This window comes from Ctenopharyngodon idella, chromosome 7 (assembly GCF_019924925.1).
Source record: "Ctenopharyngodon idella isolate HZGC_01 chromosome 7, HZGC01, whole genome shotgun sequence".
Lineage (NCBI taxonomy): Eukaryota > Metazoa > Chordata > Actinopteri > Cypriniformes > Xenocyprididae > Ctenopharyngodon > Ctenopharyngodon idella.
Genome location: NC_067226.1, coordinates 40,814,682 through 40,826,797, shown reverse-complemented (window position 1 = coordinate 40,826,797; position 12,116 = coordinate 40,814,682). Strand labels below are relative to the sequence as shown.

The following is a 12,116-nucleotide window of genomic DNA, read 5'->3' as shown; positions in this document are numbered from 1 at the left end:
AGAATTTGAAAATCGGACAAAAATACAAAGATTCAAGACTGTGTACCTAACGACTTTAAAGAACTACAATCCCATGAAGCATTGCGAAAAGCAGAATCGAATTAAAAACAATAGAGAAATATAAAACTGCTCATTTAAAAATGTTGATTATATTAAGTTTATTACAAAATATGCACATTTACAAATATTTAAGTCGATTACGTCGTTCGCATTGCTTCATTGCTCTGATTGGTGGAATTTTCTGCACAGCATCATGAGTAATGTAGTTTTTCACCACAAATTCATCTTTTAAACAGGATTATTTTACGAATAAATTAAAATAATGCTGGTTGATGGCTTCAGCAGAAGCAAATACCATCAGTTAACAACCTCATAGCTCACAGTAGGTCTGTCTTTAAAGGTTTTTAAGTTATCGTTAAAAATAAATTTCCCTATGAAGAAAATGAATTGAGTTTTTACTTCCAGAACCCGACTGTTGCAAGCTATTACTAATGTCCACCAAATGTAACATTCAATTAGTTAGTTGACTTGTCCAGTATTTTGCCATATCCTCAGACAGACTGACTTTTTATTTTTATGCAAATATCTCATATGACAAAACATATTACATACTAATTATTTCACAAATATGACATAGGCTATGCTAGGCCTATTTTATATCAAGAACCAGGGGTTCATGGGTAGAACTGAGAGTGGGGAATGTAAGATGTAGGTAATTACCGTAATTACAAGATTCCAACTTGTAAAAAGCATTCACATCCTTGTAGAACTATTAGTTACAACTTGGAAACTGGGAATATATTGAGAGCTCTGACTTGTATATGTGACCGCTGCAGATTCATTTAGGCGTTAATAGTGTTACCATAGAAATGTATAATTCCGAGGACGTGAACAGCTTTATGGAATTACGGTTACGACGATAACCCTGTCCCAAATGGCACACTTCATTGCACTTTCGGTCTTGTGGACTTACAATGGCTGCCATGTGCACGTGTCCGTTAAGTCCATGAGACCGTAGGGTGTCTCATTTGTCAATTTTAGTTCTCAGAAGGGTGTTTGCGAGCGCCCCCCTTTGCGGTCGATATGCGCCCTCGATGTACACTTTTGTCGAGCCCACACTAGTGAGAGCTCCGGAGCAGAAGTCTTCCCGACAGTCAAAGTGGCATTACGTCACGAAAGTGCAGACTCGTAAGAAGACCGCAAGTGTTTAGGGTGCCATTTAGGACAGGGCCCAAGTGTGCCGCACAAGTCTCGAAAAGTGAAGCCAAAACGTTTCGATCGTCTCCAGGTGGCTGGACACAGTATAACTCATAAACCCCACCTTCTCTATGTAATCGAATGGGACGTGAGACAAACAAAACAATCAAATTACACTTAAAATATTTTTTTTCCAAAATTTGAAAAATCCAGTTTTTTAAATAAGTTTGGGTTTAGTTAGTTGATGCTATAAAAATGAGGGTTTGACATCATGAGATCGACAGCGTCTCTGAGCGAAGTAGTCACGGAGGAACCAACAGACTTTTTTCGGGAGGAGATTGGAGCTTCAACTTTAATTTCTACATTTCCATAACTGTTTATTTCACACCGACTTACTGCAGTAAACTGTACTAACCAATTCTGTGGGAATGTGGGCAGGGCCTTGATACCACGGCTCCATTTCATACTCACTACTCCGCAGACTCGGGCTCCAAGATGTCAGCACCATATTTGGACATTGGCGACTTCACTTTTCTACATTGGTAGAGAGTGAAGGTGCGTCGTCCATCTTTTTTTACAGTCTATATGGTTAAAACATGGCGTGAGCGCAGCAAAAGACTAACCAAAGAAAGAATGCAAAACAAAAGTGAGACATTGTCAGTCATGATTGAATTTGAAAGGTAAAATACAAAAATGACCAAAAAAATCAAAATTATGCACGATTATGCTTCTGTCCGGTCAAGAAATAGGCTGAGGCATGTAACCATGACCTGAAATGAAAGAAAGTGCAGAAAGCTTAAACATAGGCCTTTTGAAACAAAGTGTAAATATGCGCAAAATCTAATAAGATTGGTTTTGAGTCTGGAAAAGAAGTATATTAAATATAGTCTAATGCATTGATGAGATCTATGATTACGGACGTATGATATATGGAGCTGCAGCCAAATCAAGAGAAATTAGATAGAATGCAACACACCGCAGAAGTTGTAATGCCACTGCATGTTTTTACAGTGGGTGGAGGAAGTTAAACCAGTCAGAGTGGTGATTTATTCCTATTCAGCAGCTGCATTAATACAAGGAAAACAACATCCCAGCAAACACTCCCCTAACGTTAGTATTTGGTTCCTGTTTGGTTTATTTTTTTTGTTAACCAAATACTAACGTTAGGTGAACATTCTTTTTAGGTTTTAATTTTTTTGTAAACATAAAATAACGTTCTCAGAACATTGCTGGAAGGTTATTTTTTGAATAACCTAAAAAATAACTTATGCAGAACATTCCCTAATGATTATTTTTAGATTAATATTTTGCAACCATAAAATAACGTTCCCAGAACATTGCAGGGAGGTTAAAAATAACTTATACAGAACATTAGAGAAATTAGATGGAAATTAAACCGCCACACCACAGAAGTTGCAATGCCACTGCATGGTTTTACAGTGGGTGGAAGAAGTTAAACCAGTCAGAGTGTTGATTTATTTGGATTTATGCCAATTCAGCAGCTGCATTAATACAAGTAAAACAACATGATGCTTTAATAGAAACATATGCGTTACTTCTGAATTTAGAAAAAAATAGGAATGAATTTTCAATTCTGCTGGATACCAGCTCTAGGAATTCAAGGAAATTAAAAAATGAAGGTAGGCTAAATCTACATTAGTTAATAATCTATCAATGAAAAGTACTTCTACAGCACTTATTAATCTTAGTTAATGATAATCCAATCTCATATTTTTTGTTGAACCTGTTAAAATTAGTTAATGCACTATGAACTAACGTGAACATTTGTATACATTAACATTAAGAAAGGTTAATAGATGTAGTAAAAACGTACTCGGTTACTAACGTAACCTCTGTTCCCTTAGATATGGAACGGAGTACTGCGTCGTCTGCCGTTTAGGCAAGACGCAACGGGGAAACTCCTGTTTTCACCGATTCTGAATCCTTTTTTAATCACGTAGTGAAAACTGCACGGCCATTGGTTTGTGGAGATTAAGAAAACGAACCAATGACGGCACGGCATGGCCGCGTGAGCCAATGGCGAGTGAGCCCTCTCGAGCCCGCCAAAATGGGCGGGGTCTCGGGCTATATAAGCGGCCGTTTCGCCTTGGCAAACTGATTTAATTCGACTGAAGCCACGGCATGAGGCGTCCTACGAATAGCACGGCACGTTACGCAGTACTCCGTTTTGTATCTAAGGGAACCGAGGTTACGTTAGTAACCGAGTACGTTCCCTTTTGATAATACACTCCGTACCCAAGTACCCAAGTTGACACTCCGGGGATGGCCTGCCAGGCCTCGGCCCTCGGTGGCAAGGGGCTGGATTGGTCCGTCGCTGTGAGGAACTGTGGTGCACATAAGGGGTGGAGGAAATTTGCTCTCTTTTTGAGAATGTGCACTGCCAGGGCGTTTGAACAGGCTCTGTGCAGGCAGAAAACACATTTTTTCGAGCACCCGGAACTGAACGGGGCGACGGGAAAACTGAGTGAGGCATCTTGGAGGGTGTTCTGGCCGTGGCGGGACTTAGCCTTCTCCTCTTCCTTATTTGGGTATCAGGCCGACTTCTGAGGCGCAGGGTCCAGCATCTTGGGCCGGGGTCCCTGTCGCTTCGGAGGGGGGTGGTGCCTAGCAGAACATGAGCGCTGTCTGTGCTCAGGCCGTGGTGCGGGCTGAGTAGCGGATGGCGCAGATTTAGGATGCTGCTGCGTTGGTGCAGGCTTTGGGCGGCTTGAAGTGGAGGAGCTGGAGCGCTTTGGCAAGAAGTGTCGCATGGCCTGGGACGACTTCTGTGCCACTGTGAAGCGTTCAGCAAAACCATCGACTGCAGGGCCAAAGAGACCAATGGGAGAGACAGGCGAGTCAAGGAAGACGGCTTTGTCCGTGTCCTTGATCTCTGTCAAATTTAGCCACAAGTGGCGCTCCAGCACCACCAGGCTGGCCATCGAACGCCCAATCGCCTGGGCCGTGGTCTGAGTGGTTCGCAGGGCCAGGTCTGTGGCGCAGCGCAGCTCCTTGAAGGCGGGCGAGTCCTGCCCAGGCTGGTCCAGGTCACGTAGAAGTTTGGCCTGGTAAACCTGCAACACCGCCATTGAGTGCAGGGCGGAAGCTGCTTGGGCAGCCGAGGTGTATGCCCGTCCAGCGAGGGTCGACGTGGTGCGGCACGGCTTGGATGGGTAGGTGACCTTGGTTTTCCAGCCAATGGTGGCGGGCGGACACAGGTGTGCGGCCACAGCTTCATCCAGAGGAGGCAGTTTGTCATAACCCTTCTGCTCTGCGCCGTCAACCGAGGTGAGAGCGTGAGAGGCAGAAGAGTGAAGGCGGGCAGAGTACGGGGCGCGCCACGATTTCGTGAGCTCCTCGTGCACCTCAGGAAAAAAGGGAGCGGCCCGCTGGGGAGGAGCCTGAGGACCCGCTGGGGAGAAACCATTCGTCGAGGTGGCTGTGTGCTGATTTTTCAGGTGCAGACCACTCCAAGCCGAGCTCTTCAACGGCCTTAGAGAGCACGCGAATGAGCTTGGATTCGATGGAAGCCCTGGCGTTGATCGTCTCTAGAGACGGAAAGGGGGCGGAGTCAAGGTGTGAGTCCGGCCAATCCTCAGCGTCCGAGGCCGCTAGCGACATGCTGTCATCCAGCGGCTCTTCTTCAGATCCCCCGAATGAGACCAGGTCACTCGCGATGGCAGAGGGGCGCTGGTCCGGGCGGGAGAAGTGGACGGGGGAAGGCTCTCTTTGTGGAAAAAGTGAGGCACGCGGGACCTGAGCCGACGTGAGCTCACTTTCATCCGAGCGCTGAGATCCTCTGCCCCGCTGTTTTTTCCTCACAGGCTCCTGGGCCGTCATTGGTTCGTTTTCCTAAATTCCACGAACCAATGGCCATGCAGTTTTCACTGCGTGATTAAAAAAGGCTTCAGAATCGGTGAAAACAAGAGTTTCCCTGTTGCGTCTTGCCTAAACAGCAGACGACGCAGTACAGAGTGTAGTAAGGGAACAGGCTATTGTTAGTTCATGATGTATACAGAAGAAAGAAAAGAACTTAAAGAATGTATTATCATAACTGAAAGGAAATGGGATATTAAAGATGTACAAGAAATAAGAGATCAGTTGGGAATTGTTGGGGCATTAGTCAAATTTTTACATGAAACTGGTCTTATTAGGAGAAAATAAGTAGAGATCAATGAAGCCTTGATTTTACACACTCCAGTATCGTAGGTGGCAGTATGCAGCTTTTACGATGGTCTGCAAACCGCCAAAAATAAAAAAGAAGAAGAATATCGCGGGAAAAATAAATGTTTTGAGCACTACAGGATTTGCCCGCGATATTTCTAACGTTGAGTTTAGTCTTAAACTGAAGAAAATGCCCAGCGCCGCAGAGCAAATGACAAATGGCCATTGTACTAACGTAGAAAACAAGACAGAAGGTGCAGGTGGAGGAAAAAAAGACTTTTCTCTGTTTTGTGACGAGCGTGGTTACTTGAACATAGTCGAGTACATTCTGCAGCACGGAGCGCGCAAAGGCGACAGAACGGGGACCGGAGTGATTTCTGTCTTCGGGACACAGGCCAGATACAGTCTCAGAGGTGAGACAAATATGCAGATAACAGTTTCTTCAACGGTTCATGGCAGTTAACTTCATGACAAATGATTATAAATGCAAGTTTACCAGGAAAACAGAGAACATGTGAAAATAAATGACTTCTGTTTTGTGTTAGAGAGCCTAGGTATAAAAACATCAACAAAAGCCATTTTTCTTATGCTATGACTAAAAAGTGTTTTCTTATGCTATGACTATCTGACTAAGATGGTGTACAAATACACTTCTGTGAACCTACTTTGTGGTACAACAGGGAAACAGATAATATATGCCTGCTGTGTTTCTCTAGATCAGATGAACGAATTAAAAGCTTGAATTGAAAGCAACAGGTTAATCAAAAATGTACTCGGAGACTAAACATAAAGAACCAAGCCTAAACATAACATTTCGGAGCTTAAATATAATAAGAAATAAAATGTATTAAAAAAAAAAAAAAAAAAAAACTTTTTTGATGTATGGTTTCTTAGGATAGGACAATATTTGGCAGAGATACAACTATTTGAATATCTGGAATCTGAAGGTGCATAAAAATGAAAATATTAAGAAAATCGCCTTTAAAGTTGTCCAAATGAAGTTCTTAGCAATGCATATCCACTCACAAAAATAAATTTTTGATATATTTACGGTAGGAAATTTACAAAATATCTTCATGGAACATGATCTTTACTTAATATCCTAATGATTTTTGGCATAAAAGAAAAAATCAAATTTTGGCCCATACAATGTATTGTTGGCTATTGTTACAAAATATACCCTTGCGACTTATAACTTTGTGGTCCAGGGTCACAAATATGAAATTCTGATAGCCTGTAATGTAAATCAATGAGATTTGTAAAGTATAGCAGACTACTCATATAAATATCAGTTGTCACTGTATATCTCCCAACAAAATGTCTTAGTAAGATATTTAAATAAATGCATAGTTTAATGATTAAAGCTAAAACATACAATGCAATAATTAAGAGATGAACAAATAAACGCTCCTCAAAAACCTGATCATATTTGATACTCACATTTTAACAGGCTTTTTACAAAAAATGTTGATGATCAAATAAACTTTCCTTAGTTGCTTTAGTCCAGTAAGTGTTCATCTTGAAATATTAACAATATATCATTTTTTTTCTTATGTTTGCTTTATAAAAATCGGTAAAGATTTCACAATGTGGCGTGTGTATCACGTGATAGAGACGATTTTATCTGGATTAAAGGATCAACTACTGTTAAAAAAAGTTACTAAACTATAATTCAAAAATTGGTTTTATCCTGCACCTCACAGATCAGTTTCCTTTGCTGACGACCAAAAGGGTTTTCTGGAAAGGCATATTGGAGGAGCTGCTGTGGTTTATCAAGGTACAGTAGAAAAATATCCCAAACTTCGGTATCTTATTTCTGTATATATCTTTTTGGTTGTTTTTGTTCATTTTGCATTTTTATTGAATTTGCTTTTTATTCTTCCAACTTAGGGTTCAACAAATGCTAAAGAGCTGTCAGAAAAGGGTGTGAGAATCTGGGATGCTAATGGCTCCAGGGTCTTTCTGGATAAAAATGGCTTTACTGATCGTGAGGAAGGAGACCTGGGCCCAGTGTATGGCTTTCAGTGGAGGCACTTTGGAGCTGAGTACAAAGACATGCACACTGGTAACTGCCCATCTTTTTATATAGACAGTTGACATACCATAGCAGCGATGTATACTGTATTACCAGCGTCTGCTCGACATGTCAACAACACAAACCAAACTCTTCCAGGCCTCAGCTAGATTTACAGTGTTTGAGGGCAGGTCAACGTAGATGTTGTTTGCGGGCAGCCAGTGAAGACCATAGGTGCGCATTATGCAAATTTGTTACAAACCTACGTAGGTTCACACAGGAAGTAAGACTGGAAATACTGATGACTTGTTTCAGGCAGTTCAGAATCGTTTTTTTCTTTTGGGAGACAATAACTTTTATCTGCACTTTGACCTTTGAAACTTTGCAGACCTTTTACATTCACAAACAGCTATATTGCACACTGCATGAAAGGTCATACCTGAAAAAGCAGAATAGGGGCACTTTAAAATTGTTGTATAATTGTCATCAGTGTAGGTGACTGTAGGCACTGATTATTATTCATGCAGTATATAAGACCTCATTAGTTGAGAGAGACTACTTGCGATATTCTTGAAATTTGAAAAGCTTTTTAATGTGTATATAGTAAGAATTTGTGTCTAAGCTAGACTATGATTTCATCTCTCCATGAAGATTACTCTGGGCAAGGTGTTGACCAGTTACAGAAGGTGATTGACACTATCAAGTCAAACCCAGAAGACAGGAGGATCATCATGTGTGCTTGGAATCCCAAAGGTCTCAATCAAATTTATTACCATCCACCAGTTTTATTTTAGTATCATTTATATACTACTGTGGTATCTATTAATATTTTGAATTAGCTTTTATTTATGTATTTTTAGTTTTCATGTAACTTAGATTTTAGTACGTTTGTGTGCTTTTATCATTTTTATTAGTTTTTGTTTTTAATATTTCTGTTTAGCTTTAATTTATTTTTAAGTTTGTTTTATTTACGTTTTAGTAATTTTAGTATTAATTTTTAAGTTAGTTGCAGATGCAACATTTCTAATTTGTTTGTTTTTCATCTAATATTTTTATTTTATTTCAGTGTTATTTTAGTTATCAAAAATGATTTGTAATGGCTTTAGTACTTAAACTTATTTCAGTTAGTTTTGAGTTTAAGTTTGTCAAGTTTTTTTTTAGTTTAAAAGTTACATTTTTAAAGGGTTAGTTCACCCAAAAATGAAAATAATGTCATTTACTACTCACCCTCATGCCGTTCCACACCCATGAGACCTTCATTCATCTTCGGAACACAAATTAAGATATTTTTGTTGAAATCCGATGACTCAGTGAGGCCTGCATAGCCAGCAATGACATTTCCTCTCTCAAGATCCATTAATGTACTAAAAACATATTTAAATCAGTTCATGTGAGTACAGTGGTTCAATATTAATATTATAAAGCGACGAGAATATTTTTGGTGCACCAAAAAAACAAAATAACGACTTCTATAGTGATGGCTGATTTCAAAATACGTGAAGCTTCATAAAGCTTCGGAGTGTTATGAATCTTTTGTGTCGAATCATGATTTGGATCGCGTGTCAAACCGCCAAACTGCTGAAATCACGTGACTTTGGCGCTCCGAACCGCTGATTCGACATGCTGATTCATATCGCTCCGAAGCTTCATGAAGCAGTGTTTTGAAATCAGCCATCACTATATAAGTCATTATTTTGTTTTTTTGGTGCACCAAAAATATTCTTGTCGCTTTATAATATTAATATTGAACCACTGTACTCACATGAACTGATTTAAATATGTTTTTAGTACATTAATGGATCTTGAGAGAGGAAATGTCGTTGCTGGCTATGCAGGCCTCACGGAGCCTTCGGATTTCAACAAAAATATCTTAATTTGTGTTCCGAAGATGAACGAAGGTCTTACGGGTGTGGAACGGCATGAGGGTGAGTAATAAATGACATTATTATCATTTTTGGGTGAACTAACCCTTTAAATGTAAGTTTTTCATCTAATATTGTATTATTTGACATGTATGTATGATGACAAAAGAATCCATTTTATTGACAGATCTCCCTATGATGGCATTGCCCCCCTGCCATGCGTTATGCCAGTTTTATGTGTCAGACGGTGAGTTGTCGTGCCAGCTGTACCAGCGCTCTGGTGATATCGGTCTGGGTGTGCCCTTCAACATTGCCAGCTATGCACTACTCACCTACATGATTGCCCACATCACTGGACTCAAGGTGAACATATTTCAAAATCTGATGATCTGTGAAAGTACATCTTCCTGCATAATGTAAATATAAGGGATAATGTACAGTCATCTGGTAATCATTGCACAATCCATGATTATGCATGATCTGATGCAGCATAAAATCATTTACATAGCTATTCTTGTCAGTAAAGCAAATGGAAATTTAAAAGGTTATTTCACCCAAAAATGAAAATTGTCATCATTTTCTCACCCTCATGTCTTTCCAAACCCCTAAAGCCCGGGATACACTGCACGATTTTTAGCTTTCCCAGACAAAAGATTGCCATCGTGAAACAATCGTGGTGATTTCTGTGATCGTGGCTCTTAATCGGTGGTCCTATGTCGTACAGTGAGAGAGGTTCAAAGACGGACATTTCCCGGTCTTGCGACCAAAGATAGCCTACATTCATTTTCTGACAGTGTCAGAAATTCAGCTTGATCAACACACAGTGTGTTTGCTGCTATGACCTATGTCTACTGACCAGCCAATAAAAATGCGACACGGCGTAATGATCTTATAGGATTGCTAAAATCGTGCAGTGTATCCAGGGCTTAAGACTTTAGTTCATCTTCGGATCACAAATGAAGATATTTTAATGAAATCTGAGAGATTTCCTCCATTGACAGTCCACTCAACTACCACTTTGACGCTTCAAAAATTCATAAAGAGATCGTAAAACTAATCCATATGAATTGAGTTGTTTTGTCCAAATTTTCTGAAGAGACATGATCACTTTATATGATGATCAGATTAATTTTGGGCTTTTATTCAAATATACTATGATTTTAATTAAATGAAAAGTTTAAATGCAATTTAAATGCAGTTAGCTGAACTTTTGCATGACAAGCAGTTATTTGTAATTATACATTTGTAATGAAGTTGCAATTTAGTAAAAGTATATATATATATTTTTTTTTAAAAAGAACTGTATTTGAAGTTCACTACAAATGCACATCCAGTTCACAAAGGAAGTAAAAATTGAACTCGCTGAATATATTTTGTACTCATTCTTTTTTTTTTTTTTTCCTAGCCTGGAGATTTTGTGCATACAATAGGTGATGCCCACATCTATACCAATCACATTGAGCCTTTGAAAGAGCAGGTATGTTGCATAAATTCCACAAAACTAGTCTATCTGCATTGATCTACAGTGATGTGTGAAAGACAAAGTACACCCCATAAAAGTGTATTGTGTGTTTTCTTCTCTCATTTCTCAAAATATTAGGGCATATAGATATTGGAAAAGGAGAAAAATTCCATGTCCATGTTAGAGACTGATGATAAAATAAGAAATAATTGTATTTCTGGGGATGAACTTATCTTTAGTAGACATTTGAATTTCTGTTGGTATTTTTGAATAAAACTTTCATTGTTTGATTAAATTATATCATCTTCACCCACCAATAGCTAATAAAATTACAGCATCAATATTTCTACATATTTTTGTGTTACGGTTGCGCAGGGAAGAGGAGAGGTTTGCAACAATAGTTTATTAAACAAACAAATAAACAAACAGGCATGATGACAACAAAAATCCAAACTGTGAAACACAAATCCAAACAGGGAAGATGGTGATAATCCAAATAGGGAACAGAAACGCAGCAGCTTTATAAACATACATGTACAGACAACGACCACAAGGAACATGTGTGGGTAATAAATTGGCAAGGAAACAAACAAGGGTAAATATAGAAACAAAGGCAAACAAGAAGTGAACAAAGGGAACGATGGAAAGGGAAAATACACTTCAAAATAAAAGTCCTAGAACACAAGATACAGGGGAAATCATGATATAATGGTGTGTGCTTATCTACAGTGTTCAAAGTGTGTTTCTAACATGTCCTGTACCCACAGATTCAGCGAGAGCCACGTCCATTCCCCAAACTCAGGATCAAACGCAAAGTTGAACAAATTGATGATTTCTCTGCAGAGGATTTTGAGATCTATGACTATGACCCCCATCCTGTAATCAAAATGCAAATGGCTGTTTAGACCTTTGTAACCATCTTTTAAAAAATGTTCTGAGGCAGGGTGAAAATTTCTGTTTAAAAATACATATGTAATTGAGTTTGAGATTTCATGTGTAATAGTCTACATGTTCCCACCATACATGAGAGGTATCCTGGGATTTAATTGCAATATAACATTTTTAACACACATAAAGTGGTTATATTGTAAATGTAGATTTAATTTAACATTTACAATTTATGAATAGATTTTTTTTTTTTTTTTAATAATATTAAAAAACGTTTTTGTCCCCCCAAATTTTTGTCTGTGGTGTTATAACGGATGTCAATTTGGACTATTTTCTATGTAAAGGTCATTACATTGGTTGTAGTTAATTTTTTTTTTATTAATTTTTTTTCAAACATTTTGCTAAATTTTCCCATTTAAAAAATATTTAATGTGTCACACAGTATAAGTATTTGCCTAAAATTATTTAAAAACAAACAATTCCTGAAGCATACATTTTACATACATGTTACTGTAAGGCATGAAAATAT

General features: G+C 38.8%; 1 protein-coding gene across 1 annotated transcript; it reads left to right on the top strand.

Moving 5' to 3' along the window:
• Window positions 1-5,402: 5,402 nt before the first annotated feature.
• tyms (thymidylate synthetase) lies at window positions 5,403-11,877 on the top strand. The gene is made up of 7 exons (XM_051901344.1): window positions 5,403-5,774; window positions 7,065-7,138; window positions 7,252-7,426; window positions 8,027-8,128; window positions 9,425-9,600; window positions 10,643-10,714; window positions 11,467-11,877. Exons 1-7 carry the CDS (start codon window positions 5,429-5,431, stop codon window positions 11,602-11,604), a joined length of 1,083 nt encoding a protein of 360 aa, XP_051757304.1. The 5' UTR covers window positions 5,403-5,428; the 3' UTR covers window positions 11,605-11,877.
• Window positions 11,878-12,116: the final 239 nt, after the last annotated feature.

Bases quoted from the DNA above. Each gene is read 5' to 3' on its own strand.
- tyms (XM_051901344.1), top strand. From the start codon at position 5,429: ATGGTCTGCAAACCGCCAAAAATAAAAAAGAAGAAGAATATCGCGGGA. The intron at 8,129-9,424 runs GTCTCAATCAAA...TTTTATTGACAG, and splicing joins GTGTGCTTGGAATCCCAAAG to ATCTCCCTATGATGGCATTG. The intron at 10,715-11,466 runs GTATGTTGCATA...CTGTACCCACAG, and splicing joins TTGAGCCTTTGAAAGAGCAG to ATTCAGCGAGAGCCACGTCC.